Here is a 27,390-nt window from a genome sequence, read left to right as displayed (position 1 = left end):
AATTGCCATGGCAGTATTTAGCTGTGAGGTCTTTTATATTCTGATTTTAAATTCTGCAGAATTGAGTTTAGTTTTTTTACTCTTCTTCGTCATTTCAAGCTGATAAAATAAAGTACTACCAATCAAGGTGGGCTGAGGTGGGTGGTGATTGACTAATACCCTCCCTACTAAGAATGATGTCCTTGTAACAAACTTTTTCTTCTTCTTCTTCTGCCTCCTCCTCCTCATCCACCACTACCACCTCTTCCTCCTCCTCCCTTTCTTCTTCTTCTTCTTCTTCTTCTTCTCCTTCTCCTTCTCCTTCCTCTTCTGCCTCCTCCTCCTCTTCCTCATCCACATCCACCACCTCTTCCTCCTCCTCCCTTTCTTTTTCTTCTGCCTCCTCCTCCTCATCCACCACCTCCTCTTCCTCCTCCTCCCTTCTCCTTCTGCCTCTTCCTCCTCATCCACCTCCCCCTCCCCCTCCCCTTCCTCTTCCCCCTCCTCCCTTCTTTTTCTGCCTCTTCCCCCTCCTCCTCCCTTCTTTTTCTGCCTCTTCCTCCTCCTCATCCACCCCCCTTCTTCTTTTTCTTCTTCTGCCCCCTCCCCTTTTCTTTTTCTTCTTCTTCTTCTGCTTCCTCCTCCCTTTCTTCTTCTTCTCTTCAAAATTCTGCCAAGGTTGGCTATGCTCATTATCCTTCCAGGGTTGATGTAATTGACTAGTCCCTTCCCCACCTAATTTCAGTCCTTGTACCCTGAGTAGAAAGAATTATTATTATTATTATTAAGGTGACGAGCTGGTACAATCATTAACAAGCTGGATGAAATGCTTAGCAGTGTTTTGCCTGTCACTGCATTCTCAGTTCAAATTCCACCAAGGTCAACTTTGCCTTTCATCCTTTTGGGGTCGATAAATTAAGTACCAGTGAAACACTGGGGTCGATGAAATCAACTAGTCCCACCCCAAAATTTCAGCCCTTGTGCCTGTAGTAGAAAGGATTATCATTATTATTGTTATTATTATTATTATTATTATTATTATGAAGGTGGAAAATTGATTGAATCGTTAGCATGCTAGACAAAATGCTTAGCCATATTTTGCCCTTTGCAACATTCAGGGTCCAAATTCTGCTGATAAATTAAGTACCAAGTGCGACTGGGGTTGATCTAATCAACTGGCCCCACTTCCTCCAAAATTTCAGGCCTTGTGCCTATAGTAGAAAGGATTATTATTATGAAAGGCGACATGCCTAGCGGTATTTCGTCTGCCGTTACGTTCTGAGTTCAAATTCCGCTGAGGTCAACTTTGCCTTTCAGCCTTTCGAGGTCGATTAAATAAGTAACAGTTATGCACTTGGGTCGATATAATCGACTTAATCCGTTTGTCTGTCCTTGTTTGTCCCCTCTATGTTTAGCCCCCTGTGTGCAATAAAGAAATAATTACTATTATTATGAAGGTGAAGGTAGCAAGCTGGCAGAATCATTAGCATGTTGTGTGACATGTTTAGCAGTATTTTGTCAGTCCTTACGTTCTGAGTTCAAATAAGCTACCAATTGAGTACTGGGGTTGATGTAATCGACTTAACCCCCTCCTCCAAACTTAATGGGTTATTCTTATTGGTATCAGATTATGGCACAAGGCTAGCATTAATAGGGAAGGATGAAAGTTAATTACATTGACCCCAGTGTTCGGTGGCGAGCTGGCAGTTGTTAGCATGCCGGGCGAAATGCTTAGTGGTATTTTGTCTGCCGTTACGTTCAAATTCCGCTGAGGTCAACTTTGCCTTTCATCCTTTCGATTGGTCGATTAAATAAGTACCAGTTACGCACTGGGGTCGATATAATCGACTCAATCTGTTTGTCTGTCCTTGTTTGTCCTCTCTGTGTTTAGCCCCTTGTGGGTAGTAAAGAAATAGGTATTTCGTCTGCCACTATGTTCTGAGTTCAAATTCCGCCGAGGTCGACTTTGCCTTTCATCCTTTCAGGGGTCGATTAAATAAGTACCAGTTACGCACTGGGGTCGATATAATCGACTCAATCCGTTTGTCTGTCCTCGTTTGTCCTCTCTGTGTTTAGCCCCTTGTGGGTAGTAAAAAAATAGGTATTTATTTGTTTGACACCAAAAGGACGAAAGCAAAGTCACCTTAGTGTAATTTTAACTTAAAATGCTGGAAGAAATGCTACTTAGTATTTTGTTTGACTTGCTAATGATTCTGCCAGCTCAGAGCACTGAGGCTGATATAATCGACTAATTTCACCCCTTAAAATTGCTGGCCTTGTGTGAAAATAAGAAAGGATTATAATTAACTAGCAGTATCGCCCGGCGTTGCTCGGGTTTGTAAGGGAAATAACTATACGGCATTTTTAGAGTTATAGCCAAAAAATAGCAAAAAAATGCATTAAAAATGGAAAAAATATGATGGTAAATTTTTTAAAAAATCGTTGACTCATCGTAGACATTTTTAGAGAGTTACTTCCCTTTAAAAAAATATGCATGAAAATGGAAAAAAATGATGGTAAATTATTTTTTAAATCGTAGACTCATCGTAGACACGCGCTAATACCCAGAAGGGCTCGATATGAATCACGACTATAAGATACCCGGTTTTGGTTAAACTGCACCGCAAAATGTGGGAGTAGTTAGGAATCTAAATCGAAGGGGACAGACACTCACACAACTACAGTTTTATATATAAAGATATTGTCATTAAAATGGTGAGCTGGCAGAATTGTTAGTGCAGCAGACTAAATGCCCACTGGCTTTTTCTCCTGCTCTACATTCTAAGTTCAAATACTGCCAAGGTCCATTTCGCCTGTCATTTTTTTCAGTACCAGTTACACACTGGGGTTGATGTAATTGTCAAATCCCTTCTCTTTAAATTCCAGCCCTTGTGCTTATGGTAGAAAGGATAAGTATTGTTGTTGTTGTTGTTATGAAGGCGGCAAGCTGGCAGAATTGTTACCACACTGGGTAAAATGTTTCGTGGCATTTGGTCTGTCTTTACGTTCTGAGTTCAAACTGCACCAAGGTCCGAACTCGGCCTTTCATCCTTTCGGGGCTGATAAAATAAGTACCAGTTGAGCACTGGGGTTGATGATATTGACTTACACCTCTCCCCTGAACTTGATGGCCTTGTGCCAAAATTAGAAATTATTATTATTATTATCAGCACGCTGGGACAAGATGTTTAGTAGCATTTCGTTTGTCTTCACATTCTGTTCAAATTCCGCCAACATCGTCTTTGCCTTTCATCCTTTCGGCCTTGACAGAATATGGCACCAGTTGAACACTGGGATCAATTTAATCCACTTAAGCCCCTCCCCAACTTGCTAGCCTTGTACCAAATTTTGAAACCATTATTGTCCAAATTCCGCCAAGATTGACTTTGCCTTTCATCCTTTTGGGGTCGATACCAGTTATGCACTGAGGTTGATGTTATCAACTTAATCCCTTTGTCTGTCCTTGTTTGTCCCTTGTGGGCAATAAAGAAATAAATTATTATTATTATCATCATCATCATCATTATCATCATTATTATTATTATTATTATTATCATTATTATTATTATTATTGTTAACAGTATGACCTATATGGGGATGGCATTGATTTAAAATCTCTAATTGCCTTAGATATTTTGTCGTGTCGTTTTAGTTATCTCTCTTCATTCATGTTGCCAAATTGTGTTGAGAAATGCATGAACATCACATAATCATCACTTTTTCTGAATACTGCATTAATTACAAAAACGAAACAAAAAAAAAATCCAAACGATTCAAATTTTGTATGATTGTTGGAATTGGTGTTTAACATGAATTTAGCCTCAAAAGGCATTCCATCCGTGACTCTCCCATTTGTATTCAGGTGGTGTATTCTCAATCCTAATTATTTAATTTATTATTCTCCTCCACGACAGTACAATGTGATTTGAGGGAGATTTAGCTGCTGTTTAGCAAAACATGGCTGATAATCCCTTGTTGACATGTGTTTGTGTGTATATAATTTATGTATATATGTTTGTGTGTGTTATATATTTGTATGTATGTATATGTGTGTATATTTATGCTTATATGTACATGTTTATGCAAGTGCTTGCACACACACACAAAAAAAAACACATATACACAAATATGTGGATGTGTAATTTTATGAAAATAAAGTGTGTGTGTGTGTGTGTGTGTATGTATGGGTGTACTTTAACATATGCACACATGTGCAAACACCTAAGCACCCAGACGCAGTTTCTCTGTCTCCATCTCTGTCCGTCTGTCTGTCTGTCTGTCTCTGCAATAGTACAAAATGGAAGAGTAGCTGCAGAGTTAAAATTTAACAAATGCCATAATATTTTGCAAGTGATAACTCCCTTCCTTACACACACGCACGCACACACACACACACTCACACACGCACACGTGGTCATGCAGAAATACGCTGATGCACACAGCGCATGCTGAAGTATCAAAGTATCAAATTTGAAAAACATCATCTTTTCATCTCTCTCTCGTTTATCCCTCCATCCGTCTCTCTCTCTCTCTCTCTCTCTCCGTTTCTCCTTCCCCCCCCCCCCCGCTCTGTTTTATCGCCATGTTGCATATGAAAATGAGTGGCTTTTAACGTAACCTCTTACGACCGAGTCCACGAAATAGTAGCAGCTTATTAATGCAACACACCTTTTCGTACCTGGTGCATATGTATGCATGTATGTATGTGTGTGTATGTATAATGTATGCAATTGTACGTATGTGTATGTTTATGTGTATGTATGTATAATTATACATACAGTCATATACAGACTTAAAAATATATTTGCACACACACACACACACACACATTTTCGTAAATACATGCATAATGTATTTTTGTATATATGTATATGTGATTGTATATTGTATATATTATATATATATATATATAGATATATATATATATATATATATATATATATATATATATATATTCAGACATGTAAACAGTGTATGTGTATATATCTTTGCATATTTGCATGAATATGTATAGAACACGTACCTATTTATGTATGTGTGTATACATACATACATAGATATATATATATATATATATATAAGATATATATACACATGTATGCATACATATATATGTAATGCATATGTATATGAAGTCATATAGGCTACTGGTTAGGGTGTTACACTCACAGTTGTGAGATCATAAGTTTGATTCCAGGATTGGGCAGCATGTTGTTTTTTTGAGCTTAAATACTCTGCTATCACTTTAACATCTAAAGTGTGGTACACCATGTATTTCCACTCCGTCCATACACACACACACACACACACACACACTTTTATTAAAGCTGGAAAGAATCTTGACCTTTAATAAGATAGTATTTTACACTACCTTTGGTGTGTGAGTGCTATTATTTCCACCTTGTTTTGTATTTACTTTCTTGTACGCACACACACACACACACACACATACGTGTGTGTGTATGTATACAGGGTTGGCCAAAAGTCACCCGACAGTAAATCAAAATTCCATGAATACTGTGATTCTGTATTGACTCAAACGGAGAAAATGTGTTGCTCACGGACTTCAATTTGAACCATTTTCATGTTTCATATTTTGCTGCTTTTATTAAAGTCATTCAGTTGTTTAATATAAATGGAATTAATGGTTTTCATTTACTGTCTGGTGATTTTTGGCCAAAGCTATCTTTCTCTCTCTCTCTTTATATATATATATATACTCTTTTACTTGTTTCAGTCATTTGACTGTGGCCTGCTGGAGCACCGCCTTTAGTCGAGCAAATCGACCCCGGGACTTATTCTTTGTAAGCCCAGTACTTATTCTATCATCTTATGCCGAACCGCTAAGTGACGGGGACGTAAAACAACCAGCATCGGTTGTGAAGCAATGCTTGGGGGACAAACACAGACACACACACAACAAGATATAATATATACATATATACGAACAGGCTTCTTTCAGTTTCGTCTACCAAATCCACTCACAAGGCATTGGTCGGCCCGGGGCTATAGCAGAAGACACTTGCCCAAGATGCCACGCAGTGGGACTGAACCTGGAACCATGTGGTTGGTTAGCAAGCTACTTACCACACAGCCACTCCTGCACCTATATATATATATATAATAATAATAATAATAATAATAATAATAAGGAATATTATTCCAAACTTAGAGGGAAAAATTCAATTTAGTAATATTAAATCAAATTTCACAATATATAATAAATGTATATAAGTTAGAGAAGAACTACCATTTAGCAATTCAACTATGAAAATAATAATGATATAATAAAATTACACCATATAGAAAAAAATTAGATACACAATAAAAAACATAGGCGCAGGAGTGGCTGTGGTGGTAAGTAGCGTGCTAACCAACCACATGGTTCTGGTTCAGTCTCACTGCGTGGCATCTTGGGCAAGTGTCTTGCTACAGCCCCGGGGACCAATGCCTGGTGAGTGGATTTGGTAGACGGAAACTGAAAGAAGCCCGTCGTATATATGTATATGTGTGTTTGTGTGTCTGTGTTTGTCCCCCCCAAATCGCTTGACAACCGATGCTGGTGTGTTTACGTCCCCGTCACTTAGCGGTTCGGCAAAAGAGACCGATATAGAATAAGTACTGGGCTTACAAAGAATAAGTCCCGGGTCGATTTGCCGATTAAAGGCGGTGCTCCAGCATGGCCGCAGTCAAATGACTGAAACAAGTAAAAGAGTAAAAGAGTAAAGAGTATATACCAATAATTAAATAAAGTACAAAATAATAAATAAATAGTATATAATTGGTAAATTATATATACTATTTATATATTGTACATATTGGTAAATTATATACATATATTTCAATTTATCCTTTGATTTATATATATATATATATATATATATTAATCAAAGGACACATTGAAGTGTCTACCCGCTAGAAATAAGAGTTAAAACCCTCATTTGGACCACCAAAAATTACGCTGAAAATAACAGATAGAACAGTATATGGGCAAGCGAACTGAAAAAGGTCTCTCACATACCTATATAGCATAGGGTTAAGATGTACCGAGGAAGGTGAGAACTTTGTGTCAAACCAGAAACCGGTCCACATATATACCTGTTCCATGTTTTATATAGATTTATGCTATACAGGTATGTGAGAGATCTTTTGGTTTGCTTGACCATATACTCTTATATCTGTTATTTTCAGTGTAATTTTTTGTGGTCCACATGAGGGTTTTAACTCTTATTTCTAGTGGGTAGACACTTCAATGTGTCCTTTGATTAATATCATTTTAATTCTATAGCTATATAACACTGATTTAGGCCTGCAACCACCTATATTAATGTTGTTGTTATTATGGACTATTTGTATTGATTTCAATAATAACAACAATATTAATATCTATATAAACATTCAATCCTGACTATTTTTGATGCTGATATATATGGATGGGAGCACTCCGTCGGTAATGACGATGAGGGTTCCCGTTGATCCGAATCAACGGAACAGCCTGCTCGTGAAATTAACGTGCTAGTGGCTGAGCACTCCACAGACACATGTACCCTTAATGTAGTTCTCGGGGATATTCAGCGTGACACAGAGAGTGACAAGGCCGGCCCCTTGAAAATACAGGTACAACAGAAACAGCAAGTAAGAGTGAGAGAAAGTTGTGTTGAAAGAGTACAGCAGGGATCACCACCATCCCCTGCCGGAGTCTTGTGGAGCTTTTAGGTGTTTTCGCTCAATAAACACTCACAACGCCCGGTCTGGGAATCGAAACCACGATCCTATGACCGCGAGTCCGCTGCCTGAACCACTGGGCCATTGCGCCTCCACTGCTGATATATATATATATATATATATATATATATATTCATTTATTCTTTTATTTGTTTCACTCATGTGACTGCAGCCATGCTGGAGCATCCCTTTAGGTTGAACAAATCAACCCCAGGACTTATTCTTTATAAGCCTAGTATATATTCTATTGGCTTCTTTTGCTGAACCCCTAAATTATGGGGGCACAAACGCACTAAGATTGGTTGTCAAGCAATGGGGGGACAAACGCAGACATACAAACATGTATGTATGTTTGTATGTATGTATGTATGTACGCATGCACGAACGATAGGCTTCTTTTAGTTTCTGCCTACTAAATCCACTCACAAGGCCCGAGGCTATAGTAGAAGACACTTGCACAACGTGCCATGCAGTGGGATTGAACCCAGAACCATGTGGTTGGTAAGTAAGTTACTTACCACATAGCTACTCCTGTGCCTATATATATATATATATATATAATCTATGTGTGTGTGTCTTCGTGTTTGCTTCCCGCTCCCCATCACCACTTGACAACTGGTGTTGGTGTGCTTATGTCCCCCTTAACGTAGCTGTTTGGCAGAAGAGACTAATAGAATAAATACCAGGCTCAACAAAATGTAAATACTGGGGGTTGTTTCATTCTATTAGAAATTCTTCAAGGTGGTAGGTACCCCAGTCTGATGACTGAAATAAGTAAAAGATAAAAAGATATATCACAGTGTAGCTCCAAATGTTTTCCTACTGCCCCCCCCCCCCCCCCGAAGCACTAACCTCTGCTATTTCTCTTTTCCCCTCTTCTGTCATTCCTTTCCTTCTCTAACACAGTCTTGGCTTTTCACCCTCTGCCAGCAATAAACCAATTCTCCTGATTCTGCTTCAATTTCTCAACTCCTCATCTAATGCCGCTGCTCTTTCTCCTAATCACTCTCTCACCCCTCCTCTCTCTCTCTCTCATGTGGAAACTCTTTGGTCTTGCTTGTTACATTGACTTCAGCAGTGTTGGTCGCAAAAATACATAAAAGAAAAAAAAATAAAAAGAAAAAAATGAAGGAAGAATTCAAAGCAACCAAATACTTATTTCTTTATTGCCCACAAGGGGCTAAACATAGAGGGGACAAACAAGGACAGACATAGGTATTAAGTCGATTACATCGACCCCAGTGCGTAACTGGTACTTAATTTAGCGACCCCCGAAAGGATGAAAGGCAAAGTCGACCTCGGCGGAATTTGAACTCAGAACGTAACGGCAGACAAAATACCGTTAAACATTTCGCCTGACGTGCTAACGTATCTGCCAGCTCACCGCCTTATACTGTCTGTAATATCATTGGCGCTAGGAAGACCATTTAGCCATAGAAACCATGCTGAAAGTGAGACATTGCAGTTAGGTAGTGTCCACAACTGACACGTTCAGTTCTGTTGATCTCTCTAACACATGTTAGCATTGGAATGTTTCTTGCCAACCACATGAGTTCAGTTCCACTGTGTGACGCCTTGGGGAAGTCGTCTTCTGCTATAGCCTTGGGCCAACCAAAGCCTTGTGAGTGGTTTCATTGAACAGAAAGTGAAAGCAGCCTGTGTTCGTGCTTGTACGTACATATGTCTTCATGTTCGTCCCCTGATCCTTACTACCGTTGGTTTGTTTCTGTCCCAGCAACTTAAGGTACCAAGCTGAACAAAGCAAAAAAAAAAAAAATAAATAAATAAATAAATAAATAAATTGGTTTGACTAAAATCTTTTAAAAGTATTACTCCAGTATGGCTGCAGCCCATGGACTGAAACATGTAAAAGATAAGGTAATAATTTTGTTTGTAAGAGTACACACACACACACTGTGTGGTAAGAAGCTTGCTTCTCAACCATATGGTTTGGGTTCAGTCCTACTGTGTGGCACCTTCTACTATAGCCTCAGGCCGGCAACAGCCTTGTGAGTGGATTTGGTAGATGGAAACTGAAAGAAGCCCATTGTGTGTGTGACTTTGTGTCTGTGCTTGTGTGACCCCCACCTCCACTTGACAACCAGTGTTGGTGTTTGTGTGCTCCTCATAACCTAGCAATTTGGCAAAAGAGATCTATAAAGTAAGTACTGGACTGTAAAAAAAAAAAAAGCACTGGGGTCGATTTAAGGCAGTGCTCCAGCATGGCTGCAGTCTAATGATTGAAACAAGTGAAAAAAATAAAGTTAAAAGTTATATGTATATGCACACACACACACACACTCTCTCTCTCTCTCTCTCTCTCTCTCTCTCTCTCTCTATCTCTCTCTCTCTCTCTATATATATATATATATATATATATGTATATATATATTTCTTTGACATTAGAAGGTGAAATATACGTCAGAAACAGATTTTAACTAACCTAAAGTTCGCTTAAGCCTAAACACAGCTTGTTGCTGATACTGCAGTACACACACACATACACACAGATATATATGTATGTATATACATATATATATATCTATGTATGTATATATATATGGGTGCTGATCATAAGACTGAAAAGTTTGAACAACCAAACTCAGAACCACCGAATTTTCAAATATTTAAGAGGAAAATATAGTGGAAAAGTGTTCTAAATGAATATTTAGAATTCTGAAAGGGAGATATTTCTTAACTTATTTACTTCTATTGCACAATGTCAGAACAACAAAGAAGCAAGCTAGTTATGGCTTATGTATTTACTTAGAAGGAAATATATATAGAATTATTTTGCAGTCATGTGATATTGGAAAACATAATGATCGAAAACTGAAATTGTTTATTTGTTAAATACTCTCTTTTACTCTTTTACTGGTTTCAGTCATTTGACTGCGGCCATGCTGGAGCAACGCCTTTAGTCGATCAAATCGACCCCGGGACTTATTCTTTGTAAGCCCAGTACTTATTTTATTGGTCCCTTTTGCCGAACCGCTAAGTGACGGGGATGTACACACACCAGCATCGGTTGTCGAGCAATGCTAGGGGGACAAACACAGACACACAAACACACACACATATATATATATATACATATATACGACAGGCTTCTTTCAGTTTCCATCTACCAAATCCAGTCACAAGGCATTGGTCGGCCAGGGGCTTTAGTAGAAGACACTTGCCCAAGATGCCACACAGTGGGACTGAACCCGGAACCATGTGGTTGGTTAGCAAGCTACTTACCACACAGCCACTCTGTTCTTCCCATAGTTTCATTATTTAAGATTTCCTCTTACCGTTTAATTACAAAATGTTAAATAAAATGTTTGAAAGACTGAACTGGGCTCCTGGTTCTGCTTTGGTATGCTTTCTATGGCTGGATGCCCTTCCAAATGCTAACCACATTACAGTGTGTACTGGGAGCTTTTTCCATGCCTCCAGTTCAGTTGAGGTCACAAGGTAGCTCACAAGTGAATAAACCCAGGGAAGGAGGGTGCTGTGAGTGACCATATGTTATATGGAAGTAAGGTGTGAGGGAGGAAGTTGGGGTTGAGCAGGTTGTTGAAAAGGAGCTGCATGGCTTCTCACATTTCAGAGAGAGAATGAAATATGTATTTGTGTGTGTACATGTATATATGAATATATACATGTGTGTAATATATATATATAGGCGCAGGAGTGGCTAAGTGGTAAGTTGCTTGTTTACCAACCACATGGTTCTGGGTTCAGTCCCACTGCATGGCATCTTGGGCAAGTGTCTTCTACTGTAGCCTCGGGCCAACCAAAACCTTGTGAGTGGATTTGGTAGCCGGAAACTGAAAGAAGCCTGTCGTATATATGTATGTATATATATATATATATGCGTGTGTATATGTTTGTGTGTCTGTGTTTGTCCCTCTAGTATTGCCTGCCAACCGATGCTGGTGTGTTGACGTCCCCATCACTTAGCGGTTCAGCAAAAGAGACTGATAGAATAAGTACTGGGCTTACAACGAATAAGTCCCGGGGTCGATTTGCTCGACTAAAGGCGGTGCTCCAGCATGGCCGCAGTCAAATGACTGAAACAAGTAAAAGAGTGTGTGTGTGTGTGAATATAAATTTATAGGTATTTATGTATGGGCAAATTACCAGTTAGTGAAACCATTGTTTACAAAGAAAATGTGTAGACAAAGGGAACATAAACTTGCAAAAATGCATGTGCATGTATACACACACACACACAAAATGGGGTTCAGTTAGGTGTCATTTTTTTTCTAAGACTCTTGCCCTTGCTATCCACACAGTGGAATTGAACCAAAAGCCATGTGGCCGAGAAGCAAATGTCTTAAGCACACAACCATGCCTGCACCTATATCTATGTATGTATGTATCCATCCATCCATCCATCCATCTATCTATCTAATATATATATATATATATATATATATATATATATATATATATGGCTCTGTAACTTTGTAGTTTGGTATTGAAAAGGGAATAATAGAATATGAAGATATACAATAATTGTAGAGGTTGATTTGGTTTGTTTAAAGAAATACTCTTTAACCTTTTATCATTTTAACCAGCCATACCTTGCCAAAATACTCTCCATGTTTAATGTTCAAACTGACCAGATCTGACATCTCACACCTTCCTTAGAATGTCATTTTGAGCATAAACAATGAGGCATATATTGTCCAGTGTTAATTGCATCCGTACAGCCACATATTGTGATGAACTAAATCTACCATCATTTATTTATGCATTGCTGACCTCCCACACCAGCACCACAAACAGATCTTTTACTCTTTTACTTGTTTCAATCATTTGACTGTGACTATGCCGGAGCACTGCCTTCAGTTGAATCAAATCGATCCCAGGACTTATTCTTTGTAAGCCTAGTACTTATTCTATCTGTCTCTTTTGCTGAACCGCTAAGTTACGTAAACACACCAGCATCAGTTGTCAAGTGATGTTGGGGTCCAAACTCAGATACACAACATATACACACACACACACACACACACACATATATACATACATTTATACGACGGGCTTCTTCCAGTTTCCGTCTACCAAAACCACTCACAAGGCTTTGGTGAGGCTATAGTAGAAGACACTTGCTCAAGGTGTCACGCAGTGGGACTGAACCCTGAACCATGTGGTTGGTAAGCAAGCTACTTACCACACAGCCACTCCTGCGCCTATAAGCTGTTGGACTTATAACAACTTTCTTCCACCCCTCTAATTTTCTCTGTCGTTTGTAGCTCATGTAAGTCAGACCTATTAATATAAATCTTAAAATTATGGATAATGCAGGATAAATTAAAAATGATGTGAAGAAATAAATACACATTACAGCTGACTGAGCAATGTGAACATTAAAGGGTTAAGGTGGTGTTCCAACATGGTCGTAATCTAGTGACTGAAGCACGAAGGACCAAAGAATGTATCAGGGTTAGTCATGGTCTTTTAAAGACTGTATGGACCTGATGTTCTCTCATTTATTTCAACCATCTTGTAAGAGAACAAATTGCACAGTAGACATCAGTGTAAGGGGAGATAACTTTGTCGGATACATTAAAACTACTATTCATCTGCGAATTGTTGTTGCTTAATCAAAGAACCGTCAGTTAATTAATCTAGCCGTTATCGGTTATTTAATCTGACAGAGACTAATTAACAGTCTTACAGGGTCCCTTCTATGCCCAGCATAAATGTTTGTAGAGGCTTACATTTCAGGTTAGTTGAGGTTTGGTTAAAATATTTACGCGTAAGCAGGGAGTCTGTAATGATTGAAAATAGAGGAGATCAAATAACGGAAATAAATAGACTTTCTTTTTATCTCCTTGTTCTTGTTTTAGTCATTGGGCTGTGGCCATGCTGGGGCACTGCTTCGACTAGATTAGTTGAGCAAATTGGCCTTGATGTTAATTATTTTTAATTCCTGTTACTTATTTTATTGGTTTCTTTTGCTACACTGCTAAGTTACAAACCAACACTGGTTGTCAAACAGTGGTGCAGATACAAACAAGACTTCACATGCACACACGATTGCGTATGTATGTATGTATGTATGTATGTGCGTGTGTGTGTGTGTGTGTGTATATATATATATATATATATATATATGTATGCGTGTGTGTAATATATATATATTTGTATGCATGTGTGCAGAAAAGTTGCTGACTTTGGGTAAAAGAAAATCCACTTGTTCCCCTCTAAGATTCATACATTTATAACAGCGGTCCTTCATCTTTGGCAACCCCTGTGAAAGAACTTGGGAGGTTGGGACCCTCAACCTGGGCCTTTTGTGATACCCTTATATATATATATATATATATATATATATATATATATATATGTATGTATGTATATATAATGGACTATGTTTTAATATCTACTTGTTCATGCTTGCATTGATTAGACTAGAGCTTTTTTGAGGATGAGTTTTCTATGGCTGGATGCCCTTTCTGTTGGCAACCCACGTATTTGTGTGTGTGTGGTTCTTTGCAATCTGGCAACAGTGACTATAATGACACTAGGGCCAAATAATATTGACCAAAGTTGGCTGTCTTTTCTTTGGATAAACATTGGTGGAGTTTAGTTTTCCACAAAGAAATCTTGCCCAAGCTGGAACATATACTTGTAAGATATGCAATCAGCTTTGCATGATAGAAATTCTTTAGCTTTTCTTTTTTTAATATTGATATTGGTGGTAATAGTGACGGTTATTTAGTGCGAAGTTACTCCTGATAGAACAGGTGCATAATCAAAGGCATCCCAACCATGGCAACCCTGCCTGGTTTTTTATTTATATTTCTTTTGTGCCCTGAAGAATGGTTTTGGCAGGATACATGATCATACCAAGCAAGCTTTTGTCTTTTTACCCGTACAAGCAGTGGTTCCTATTTGCCAGTATATTTGTTGACTTACCACCTCACAAAACTATTCATTTTGTGCTCTGTGTAATAGCCTGAAACGCTTGTGCTCAAATGCCTGGTTTCTTAGCTCCATGTTAGCTGTTAGAGTCCAGCTCTCACCCCCAAACAGAAGGACTGAGGTCACTGTGGACTTGAAAATTTTGAGTCTTGTATGGTTACATTATCTCAAACCTTGTTGTGTGTGTGTGTGTATTGTGTTTTAATTCTTTCTTTGTTTTCTTGTTATTTATTTATTTGTTTGTTCTTTTGTAACAGGTAAATAAATCCACCCCAAATCTAGAGAAGGCCCTGAACAACTTACCTTTGGATACCTCTGATCTCATCCCCTCTCACATGTCTGAGAATTTGTCTACCACATCGTCTGTTGGGCAGCAACAACTGCAGCAACAGCAGCAGAAGCCACAGCAGCAGCAACAGCCGCAGCAGCACCATCAACAACAACAGTCACAACAACAACAACAGCAGCAGCCACGACCACCGTCACAGCCATCTCAGCAGCAACAAACTTCCCAGCAACCACACAAACAACAACTGCTTCTACAGCAGCAACAGCAGCGGACGATACCACAGCCTCAAAAGCAACCCCACCCCCCACCGTCCTGTAATTTAGATGATGCTGGCAGTGATGATCCCAATGAAGACTATTGTGCTTGCTGTCGCAATGGTGGCGAGCTCCTCTGTTGTGATTCCTGCCCAAAGGTTTTCCATCTGCAGTGCCACATTCCTGCATTGATGGGAGCTCCAAGGTCAGTGCCTCCTCTCTCTGCCTCTCTTCTCTTTCAGACATCCAGTTTTTTTTTGTTGTTATTTTGTTTGACTGCTTATCTGTCTGTCTGTCTGTCTCTCTCCTCTCCTGCCCCGCCTCTCTCTCCTCTCCTGCCCCGCCTCTCTCTCCTCTCCTGCCCCGCCTCTCTCTCCTGCCCTGCCTGTCTCTCCTGCCCTGCCTGTCTCTCCTGCCCTGCCTGTCTCTCCTGCCCTGCCTGACTCTCCTGCCCTGCCACTCTCTCCTGCCCTGCCTGACTCTCCTTCCTGCCCTGCCACTCTCTCCTGCCCTGCCACTCTCTCCTGCCCTGCCACTCTCTCCTGCCCTGCCACTCTCTCCTGCCCTGCCACTCTCTCCTGCCCTGCCTCTCTCTCCTGCCCTGCCACTCTCTCCTGCCCTGCCTCTCTCTCCTGCCCTGCCTCTCTCTCCTGCCCTGCCTGTCTCTCCTGCCCTGCCTGTCTCTCCTGCCCTGCCTGTCTCTCCTGCCCTGCCACTCTCTCCTGCCTTGCCTCTCTCTCCTGCCCTGCCCCTCTCTCCTGCCTTGCCAGTTCTATTTTGCACCTTTGCACGTCTTTCCTTTAATTTCACCTTCTCCTTCCCCCTTTTTCCCATCACCTTCTTTGCTCTCATTTTCTTCCTGCCCCTCCCTATCTCTCTACTCCTCTCTATCACTCTACTCTTTCTTTATCACCCTCTTCTCTCTATCTCTGTCTACTCTTCTCTTCCTCGCTACTTCTTTCTCTGTCACTCCCAACTCCTTACTATCACAATTTTCTCCCTCCCCCCCCCAGACTTTCTTCCCTAGCCTCAGATAGACTACTAATACCATACTAGTGAAGCTTGGTAAATGAAAATGATATGGAATTCTTGTTTTTATGATACAAATTCACTCTTTTAAACCTATCAAAATTAAAACCTTTCATCAAAAAATCATGTTAATTTATATCCGAAACCAGTTAAATAATGACAAAATTATTTAAATAAATTCTTCTGTAAAATATAGGCACAGGAGTGGCTGTGTGGTAAGTAGCTTGCTTTCCAACCACATGGTTCTGGGTTCAGTCCCACTGTGTGGCACCTTGGGCAAATGTCTTCTTGTATAGCCACAGGCCGACCAAAGCCTGGTGAGTGGATTTGGTAGACGGAAGCTGAAAGAAGCCCGTCATATATATATATATATATATATATATATGTGTGTGTCTGTATTTGTCCCCACCAACATTGCTTGACAACCGATGCTGGTGTGTTTATGTCCCCGTAACTTGGCGGTTCCGCAAAAGAGACCAATAGAATAAGTACTAGACTTAAAAAGAATAAGTCCTGGGGTCGATTTGCTCAACTAAAGGCGGTGCTCCAGCATGGCCGCAGTCAAATGACTGAAACAAGTGAAAGAGTAAAGAGAAAAAGAGAGTATTTTCAAAATTGATTGAAAGAAAGACAATGTATTCCATTAGACATATGCTAACGAAAAGGTTTAATTAAAACCTTCTATCAAAATTTCATGTCAGTTTACAATCCAAACTAGTTTAATGGTGACTAAGTTATTTTAATTAATTCTTCATTGTGTTCAAAATTAATTAAAATAAAGACAGCATACTTCGTTAGTAACATAAGAGAAGAGTTAAAGTGAGTTAAATTAAAATTTAAAATTCCATGAAAATTTCTCGTTAATTTATATTCAAAATTATTTTAAGATGACAAAGCTATTTTTATAAATTCGTTTACTTTCAAAATTATTTGAAACAAAGACAAGCATATCTTAACAGAAATATGGTAATGAACGGGTTAAAGTGATTTAAATTAAAGTCTTCTATTAAATCTTTGTGTTAATTTATATTCCAAACCAGTTTGATAATGAGAACATTATTCTAATAAATTCTTAATTATTTTTTAAATGAATTGAAACAAAGGCAGCATATTTTAACAGAAACCTGCCTACAAAAGGGATTATGGAATCTAAATTAAAACCTATTCAAATTTTGTGCTAATTTATATTCCAAATCAGTTTAATAATGAGAAAGTTGTTCTAATAAACTCTGCTTTGTTTTCAAAATTTATTAACCCTTTGGCATTCACGTTATTCTCTTGAAAGTAATGCTGATTTATTCACATTGATTTGAATTATTGATGCATTGTCATGTAGCTTTGAGAATTTGATAAGGCAACTATCAATTTTTTGGATTATATCAAAATCAAATTGGACAACTGGCATCCGTGCTAGCGGGGTGCAAAGAGCCACGTACGAGGGTGATTGTTGACAGAGCGGCTAACCGGCTTCTGTGCCAGTGGCACATAAAAGGGCACCGTTCGAGTGTGATCGCTACCAGCATTGCCTTACTGGCATGTGTGCCCGTGGTAGTAGGGTGCCAAGAGCACCATCCGAGCATGATCATTGCCAGAGCAGCCAACTGGCTCTGTGCCGGTGGCATGTAAAAGGGCACCATTCGAGCGTGATTGTTACCAGCGCCGCCTTACTGGCATGTGTGCCCGTGCTAGTAGGGTGCCAAGAGCACCGTTCGAGTGTGATCATTACCAATGTCGCCTTACTGGTACCTGTGCCGGTGGCATGTGTAAAAAAATTCGAGCGAGGTCATTGCCAGTACTGCATGACTGGCCCCATCCTGATGGCACGTAAAAAGCACCCACTACATTCTTGGAGTGGTTGGTGTTAGGAAGGGCATCCAGCTGTAGAAACTCTGCTAGATCAAGAGTGGAGCCTGATACAGCCTTCTGGTTTGCCAGCCCTCAGTCAAAATCGTCCAACTCATGCTAGCGTGGAAAGCAGATATTAAACGATGATGATGATGATAGTAGGGTAGATCTGGACAGTATGAATATAAAACAGGTAGAATATTTTGGTTGGATATGGCTGTTTTAAATGCTAAGGGTTAAAAATATGCTAACAAAAGGATTAATGTAATGATGTTATTTCAAATATATATATATATACATATAACTTATTGAGTTCTAAAAAAAAAAATTAAATAAACTAAAATTTATTTTTCAGTGGTGGCTGGAACTGTACATTCTGTGAAGATCCTGAAGTTATTGATGAACCAACCTTAAATGATTACCTTGTAGGTGGTGGAACAAAACGGAAAGTTCCAACAGGGCTGCATGGCAAAGAACTCAAGGTGAGTGTCTGGAGTATTTTAGCCATCTTGGCTGGTAGAATGTCTTGTTGCTGTTGTTGTTGTTTTGCACCAGGTCAGCTTTGATACGACTGTGACTTTATCTATCAAAGACATGCTAACCATGACTGTCACATCTGTCATTTTAGAGATATCTTTGTCAACATTATCCAGTGTATTCTTTGTCTATTTTTTTTAAGATAGCTTGGAGTGATATGAGGAGATTTGGCTGCTATTTCTATCAGACAGTGATCACATGTAGGTTTCCTGTTTATATCGGATTGATTTATCACATAGAAAAGTAAGCTGAAAGCACTGGTTGTGTGGGGTAGATTGAAGCATAAACTAGATCTTGTGGCCAAAATGGGGACAGTTACTCCTGAAACTCCCATTACTATGTAAATCAGAGTAATGGCTAAAAGGGTTAGTACATACTGTAACTACTTTATTAATAATAAATAAAGGAAATAATATGTGCAGTATTAGTCTAGGCTGTGTATAGAGGTATGTAAGAGGAAACTCACTTACTTGGTATATATGTGCATTCCTATTAAGTAATATCTTTTAGAGTGTGAATAAAGATAAAAATTGGTGCAAATGAATGCGTGCACTACTTGAGAAAACGAATACTTGATTTTTAAAAAAAAGAAAAAAAGTTTTGCCTGTTTCAACTGCAAAACCTTTCAATATTTTTCATATTTTGGCTTGGTGCATATAGCTAAAGTGAAGGGGAAATAGGTCACATGTTTTGATGTATGGATTCATAAAATCTTTTTCTTTGATTAAGACAACAAAAGATTTTCTAGTAGTTAGGCTCAGACTCTCCACATACTTGTATTTTATCATTTACCTTTTACTTGTTTCAGTCATTGGACTGTGGCCATGCTGGAGCCTCACTTTGGAAGGTTTAGGCCTATAGATTGTCCCCAGTACTTCTGTTTTTTTTTTTTTAACTTTGGTACTAATTCTGTTGGTTTCTTTTGCTGAACTGCTAAGTTAAAGGGACATAAACCAACACCAGTTGTCAAGTGGTCACACACACACACACACACACATACACACACAGCAGGCTTCGACACAGTTTCTGTCCACCAAATTCACCTACAAGACATTGGTCAGCTTGGGGCAAATAGTATAACATGCATGTCCAAGGTACTGTGCAGTAGGACTGAACCCAAAACCACATGGTTGCAAATCAAGCTTCTTGACCACATAGCAATGCCCGTAAAATATTTAAAAATGAAAAAAAGTATTATTAGAATTTTTTTTCAATTAAAATTGGTGCCCCAGCATGACTGCAGCTTTAAAGCTGAAACAAGTTAACCCTTTTGTTACCAACCCGGCTGAAACCGGCTCTGGCTCTGTGTACAAATGTCTTATTTTCATAAGTTTTGAATTAAAATCTTCCACCAAACTTTAATCACAATTTATGTTCCTAACACTAGCTGAATGATAACTAAGTTATTTTACTAAATTCTTTGTTATATTTAAAGTAATTGAAAGAAACACAGAGCATCTCAAAATAACGAAAGGGTTAAAAGTGTTACAGAGTTAGCAGCCAGACTAAACACTGCTACAAGCTGGGCCTTACATTTGACATCCTTGGCTTAAAGACCCCATTTGTTTATCTCCTGAATGTCATATTTCTGTTCTTTATTGTTCCACAGGTGTGTGAACGAGTTCTTCTTGAGCTGTTCTGCCACAGTGCCAGCACTGCATTCCATGAACCAGTGAGTAAAGCTGTAAGTATTTTCACTCCAGAGAATACTACCATTGTTACTTTGACCGTTTTCTTTTGGCTGTTTCCATTCCAGTTTTCTTTAAGCCTAATCTCATTGTATGCTATATATCTAGCTGGATTGACTTCATTCTAACCAAATATTGAATCTAGCTAACCGAATTACCATGTCAGATTCTAGCTCCTTGCTGTCTTTACTTCTGTCAATCTTTCTTTTTTTTCCTTCTTTTTTATTTTCTACTAGTTTTCCCTTGTTTTCCAATCATTTTTTCACCCCCTTTTTTTTCTCTCTTTAATCTTTCTTTTGATTGTCAGCTAAGAGAATTTCTTGCAATTTGGTTCATTCTAAATGAGACTATGAAACTAAGCTTCTCTCTTTTTTTTGTCTCTTTATTCTTCTTTGATTTTTTTCTTTGCCTTTTTCTTTTGGTTACTGTTTTCTTTTCATCACAAGTAATCTATCCATTTATCCACCCTTATGTATCTACTTAAATACATACATGTGTATATGTGTCTGTGTGTATATATATATATATATATATATATATATATATACACACACATACATACACACACACAGACAAACACACACTCACTTATATTCTTTTATATGTGTGTATATACATATAGATGTAGGTATGTACATATATGTATGTACATATGCATATATTTATATATTATTTATATTATTATATGATCGAACGCTACATATCCTTTTCCAAGTAAGTATATATATCTGTATATATAGATAGATAAATCTGTATATACACATATATACCCATATGATGCCCTCACATTTATCCTCAACAACCAAACAGCCACTATCCTCTACCACCTTTATGTATGTACTTACATTCATGCATGCGTGTATGGCTTTGTACATACATGCATACATACATACATACAATGATGCAAAGACACACTGACTTTTCTCATATATATCTATCTGTGTGAGTGCATGGATAGACAGATGAATCTGAATATACACATACATATATACATATACACATGATGCCCTCACGTTTAGCCACACCAACCACCACCTTCACAACTACGCCGTGCCTCTCACTGTTAAACTAAATCTGTCTTAGAAACAAGTCGCAAGTTTACAAATTGTCTGTCATATATTTCTACACTTGGTTGATTTCAGCCTTCTTGTGTTTTTTCTTCTTATTTTGCAATCTAGTTATTCTTCAACTGCAATAATAATAATAATAATAATAATAATAATGATAATAATAATAATGATATTGATAATAATAATAATAATGATAATAATAATAATGATAATAATATAATAATGATAATAATAATAATAATGATAATAATAATAATAATGATAATAATGATAATAATAATGATAATAATGATAATAATGATAATAATGATAATGATAATAATAATGATAATAATAATAATAATAATAATAATAATAACCATGATAATAATAATAATTATTTATAGACTTAGCAAATCTGAATCTCTGATAGAATATGTTTTAGAGACCTGTACCATGTCTTAACTGATTATTACTACCACCACCACCACCACCACCACCACTGCCGCCACTACCTCCACTACCACCACTGCAGCTACTGCTACTTCTACTACTACTCACCTTTCCTTCCTTCATCTTATTTTTTCCTATGTTTTGAGTGAATGAAACCTTGTTAAATTCTTAGCTGTCGGTGATGTATTTGCAGTTGTTGTTCTAATTCCTTTTTTTTCTTCTTATGTGCGTCCTTGTCTCTTTCTGTTTTTCTGCTAAGCCTGTATTATTTAAAGAAAAGAATAAAAATGTTACTAAAAATGTGATGGGAACTGTGGTGGCATGTGTCAAAAAGACAAAAAAAAAACTTTAAAAAAAAAGCTAAAATAAACTTTAAAAAAAAAACATTTCTGAGGTTAGCAGGTGTCAGGATTCTTCTTAGAAAGGTTAGAAGGCCATGAATGGAGAGTTGCAGAATCAACCATAGGACATATTTCTTGTTTCTAATTTCTTTGAAAAAAGTGGCAGTAGAAGCAAGTATTACTATTACCATAATGATGATGATTACCACCACTTTTTGATACTTGCGTGGGTGGGACGAGTTAATTGTGGTAGATTTTCAAAGGCCTGATTGCCCCTTCTTACTGCCAGCCTTTACCTGTGTGCTAGTAAGGTAATATGGCCTCCATGGCCAGATATGTTCTTTGCAGACATATGGCTTTTGGAAATAGCTGGCATTCATTTTGAACAATCATGTGATAACAAAGCAAGGAAACACAAACATATGTGCACATACATACATACATACATACATACATACATACACTCACACCTGTGTGTGCATGCACAGATGCAAGCATGCATGCACACACACAGACGTGTGTACATCATGGGCTTTTTTTAGTTTCCATCCACCAAATCCTCTCACAAAGCTTTGTTTGGCCTTGGGCTATAGTAGGAAACACGTGCTGAAGGTGCCATGCAGTGGGACTGAACTTGAATAGGTGCAAGTATAGCTGTGTGGTAGGAATTTTGATTGACAACCACATCGTTCTTGGTTAAGTTCCACTGCATGGCATTGAGCGAGTTGTTTCTATTATAGCCCCAGGCCAACCAAATCTTTGTGAGTGGATTTGGTAGACAAAAACTGAAAAAAGCTTGTCATACATATACATATATGTTTGTGTGTCTACAGCCACTATTTGTTTGCATTCTTGTTACTTAGTGGTTCAGCAAAGAGAGACCAAGGTACCAAGCTTTAAAAACAAATGAGTACTCAGGTTGATTTATTTGACTAAAACTGCTTAAGGCAGTGTGCCAGCATGGCCGCAGTTCAAAGATTGAAACAAGTAAAAGATAAAAGATGATGTTATTTAACATTTTTTAAACGGTTGATATAAATTTATGTCCACAGCGTACATGCTTTAAATTGACCGACGTAATTATACGCTGCCTGACTTAGAACCTGTTACCTGAGTTAGTACCGGTCTACCTGCCAACTGATAGGCCAATTAGATGTTTCATGTAAATATTTACAACCTGATAAGGCTGATCCTGCTACTCTGGCTCTGTCAACTTCATCATCGCGTTCTGTTTCGTCGAATTTACAGTCGTCACGCCAAGCTTCACCAAGTTCCACCACCTCACCAGTTGTTTGAATCAGATGATTCCGTTAGTGATGATGATATTCAGGTGAATCAAAGGTACAGGTGGGCAGCAGTGAATGGCTCTGGACAACAGAATGTCGTGTGGCGAGCGAGAGACAATTTCATCTGACAGCGTGGGTTTACTGTTTACACCTGGAATAAAAGCAAACCTTGAACATGGAAGTTCACCATTGAAAATCTTCCAAAAGTTTTTGATGGATGAATTGTTCCAATATATAGAGGACGAAATGAATGACCATGCTGAAAACCATCCCCAGCATACCACACCTGGGCATGGCAGTGATTGGTTTCCAACTACAGGGGACAAAATCAAAGTTTTGCTTACCCTGCTGGTACTTATGGGCATTGTGAAGAAACCAACCCTGGCATCCTATTGGAATTAGGATCCAGCTATGTTGACACCTTTCTTTCGAGAAATGATGCCATGTGATTGATTTTCGGTGCTTCTTTGACAAATGCTTCAAAGAGATGCCCAGTATGTAAAGCAAAAGGGAAACTTAAGGAAACTAGATACCATTGTTACAATGTAATATGCCACTGTATGTGGTACCCTAGTGTGAACTCTACCGCACTAAAGTCAATTTTTGAATTCATGTAATTGTGAATACATGAAGTTGATCTGACTTCTGCTGTCGAGTGATCTTATTCAGGAATAATACCGCATGAGCGTCCTGCACAGGGATATAGTTTAGCTAAATAAACAGTACTTGCACTAAAACAGTTAACGTAAATATACACCAAATGTTATCTCACACTGAGTGCTGCCCTCAATCGGTGTGATTACCGTTCCTGCGTGAAGGTAACCGAATGAATGACTGCTGTAAACTGGTTAAAGTGGTTGACGTAAATATACACTGAATGTTACCTTGCATTGAGTGCTGACCTCAGTCGGCACGATTACCGTTCCTGCATGCAGGCAACTGAATGAATGACCGCTGTAAACTGTTTAAAGTAGTTGATGTAAATATATGCTGAACCATTGTTGTGCGCTAATCGCTGATCTCAGCCTAGATGATTTACTGTCAATGCAACCTAGTTGCTTGATGAAAAGAATACTCGTTGTCATGGGGTTAAAGAATTTTTTTTTTATCTCTGGCTAGAGGGAATTGATTGATTTTTGTTGGCGGGAAGGAACAGAACAGAGAAGAAACGCATATAGTATTACAAGAGGGAGAGAGGGAGGGAGGGAGTGAGAGAGAGAGAGAGAGAGGAAACGCACTTTATTCTGAAATCTGTAAAACATTTATTGTTCAAGGCATAAAACATCTTTGAGAATAACAGTGTTTTCTTGGCATTGTAATAAAAACGTACTTTGTGGTGCCTCCATTTTAGTTTTATGTCCCATCATAGCTTACAACATAATAACTTCCACTCTGTTGCTGCTGCTGCTACTACTACTACTGGTTTCTCCCTCCACATCCCTTTCCAATCCGCCTTATACACCCCTGTCTTGTAAAGTGATTTGTATTCCATGGCTATGATTTCACTGTCTGTTAATGGGATGATGGATTTGTTGTTGTTGCAAAGTCATCAATCAGTTACACACACAATCAGTTCTGTCATATAACGGGCTTTTGCTTTTTTTTTTTAAATACTTTTTTGTTAGGTTTTCTTCACTTTGAGTGAACTGATCTTGGGATAGTGACTTGCTGTTTATGGCTGTCTGATTCATTTTTGTTTGCTTGTTTGTTTGTGTGTGTGTGTATGTAAATATTTCCTAAAGACTTCTTTTTATTTAGCTTGCCTATATTATTATTATTATTATTATTATTATTATTATTATTATTATTATTATTATTATTATTATTAAGGCAGTGAGGTGGCAGACTCGTTAGAGGATGTTGGGGTTGCTTTGGTGGAAGTTTATGCTCTCTAAGTGCTCTATTATTATTATTATTATTATTATTATCATTATTATTATTAAGGCAAGGAGCTTGCAGAATCATTAGCACACGGGGCAAAATGCTTAGTGGCATTTCATTTGTCTTTATGTTCTGTGTTCAAATTCTGCCGAGGTCGACTTTGCCTTTCATCCTTTTGGGGTCAATAAATTAAGCACTAGTGAAACACTAGTCCTCCTTCCCCACAAAAATTTCAGGTCTTGTACCTTTAGGAGAAAGGATTATTATTATTTTTATTATTAGCACAGGCCGGTGGCACGTAAAAAGCACCCACTACACTCATGGAGTGGTTGGCATTAGGAAGGGCATCCAGCTGTAGAAACACTGCCAGATCAGACTGGAGCCTGGTGCAGCCTCCTGACTTCCCAGAACCCGGTCGAACTGTCCAACCCATGCTAGTATGGAAAATGGACGTAAAACGACGACGATGATGATGATGATGATGATGTGGCTGTGTGGTAAATACACGTAGCCTCAGGTTTGGTCCCACTGCATGACACCTTGGGCCAGTGTCTTCTACAGTAGCGCTAGGCCAACTGGAGCCTTGTGAGTGGCTATGGTTCATAGAGGCTGGGGAGTAGGGTGACTACCGTGTGTGTGTGTGTTGTGTGTGTGTGTGTGTGTGTGTGTGTGTGTGTATCTGTGTACCCATGTCCTGTCATCACATGATGGTTGTAAATGAGCATCACTGTCATACAAGCCATGTTGTTTTTAATGTCAGGTCACCATGGGGGGGGGGGGGAAATATTGTCTTACTTGGAAACAGGTAATGGCTGGTGACAAGAAGGGCATCAGGCTGTACAAATTCCATCTGATCCATGCAGGCATGGAAAAGTGGATGTTAAACAATGATGTCATAGAAGATAGAAAACATTCTGTATCCATGCGCATACAACAAACACACACACACACACACACATCCATTCTCTCTTGTTCTGTTCAATGTTTTCCGCCCCCCCCCATTTTTTTTCTTCTTTATAAATTTTCCACACTGCTGCTTTATTGGTCAAACTGCTTCAGTGCTTTCGTTGAGCGTATTGATTTTTGTTTAAACGATTGATTCATTGATTAACTTAATTAGATTGTCTAGCTTCTAATTGATAATTTTTCTGCGTTTCTTCCAGGTTCCTAACTACTATAGAATTATCACGAATCCAATGGATTTCACGACGATAAAATACAAACTTTCTCGGCAACACTTCAACCATTACAAAGATGTCGAACGCTTCATCGCGGATATCAAATTAGTTTTCAAGAATTGCTCACTGTATAATTCCGTAAGTGTCCTCATAGCACCGCCTATGTTTTCTTCTATTTCTACTCATGATTCACAAAATGTGCTGTCTGATTATGTTAATGTATAAGGAAGTTGCTGTGTGTGTGTGTGTATGTGTGTGTGCTTCAAGCAAGTTGGAGTACTTTTCTCCAAGAAATTCAGTGTCTGTAATAGGTGTAGGAGTGGCTGAGTGGTAAGTAGCTTGCTTACGAACCACATGGTTCCGGGTTCAGTCCCACTGTGTGGCACCTTAGGCAAGTGTCTTTTACTATAGCCTCGAGCCGACCGAAGCCTTGTGAGTGGATTTGGTAGACGGAAACTGAAAGAAGCCCGTCGTGTATATATATGTGTGTGTGCTTCAAGCAAGTTGGAGTACTTTTCTCCAAGAAATTCAGTGTCTGTAATAGGTGTAGGAGTGGCTGAGTGGTAAGTAGCTTGCTTACGAACCACATGGTTCCGGGTTCAGTCCCACTGTGTGGCACCTTATGCAAGTGTCTATTACTATAGCCTCGAGCCGACCAAAGCCTTGTGAGTTGATTTGGTAGACGGAAACTGAAAGAAGCCCGTCGTATATATATGTGTGTGTATATATGTGTGTGTGTGTATGTTTGTGTGCCTGTGTTTGTCCCCCAACATCGCTTGGCAACCGATGCTGGTGTGTTTACATCCCCGCAACTTAGCGGTTCGGCAAAAAGAAACTAATAGAATAAGTACTAGGCTTAGAAAGAATAAGTCCTGGGGTCAATTTGCTCGACTAAAGGCAGTGCTCCAGCATGGCCACTGTCAAATTACTGA

The 27,390-nt window shown here is 38.7% G+C and overlaps 1 protein-coding gene across 1 annotated transcript in view; it reads left to right on the top strand.

Moving 5' to 3' along the window:
• Positions 1-27,390, top strand: part of LOC115228205 (E3 ubiquitin-protein ligase TRIM33) — a 158,304-nt gene that overhangs the window by 128,521 nt on the left and 2,393 nt on the right. Inside the window, 4 exon segments of the mRNA XM_036498873.1 lie at positions 14,886-15,376; positions 18,401-18,527; positions 20,192-20,266; positions 26,444-26,596. Of these exon segments, the coding sequence (XP_036354766.1) occupies positions 14,886-15,376; positions 18,401-18,527; positions 20,192-20,266; positions 26,444-26,596 (846 nt within the window).

Source organism: Octopus sinensis, unplaced genomic scaffold, assembly GCF_006345805.1.
Source record: "Octopus sinensis unplaced genomic scaffold, ASM634580v1 Contig09956, whole genome shotgun sequence".
Classification (NCBI taxonomy): Eukaryota; Metazoa; Mollusca; class Cephalopoda; order Octopoda; family Octopodidae; genus Octopus; species Octopus sinensis.
Note: the sequence above shows the minus strand (reverse complement) of the source record. Positions and strands in the feature narration are given on the sequence as shown.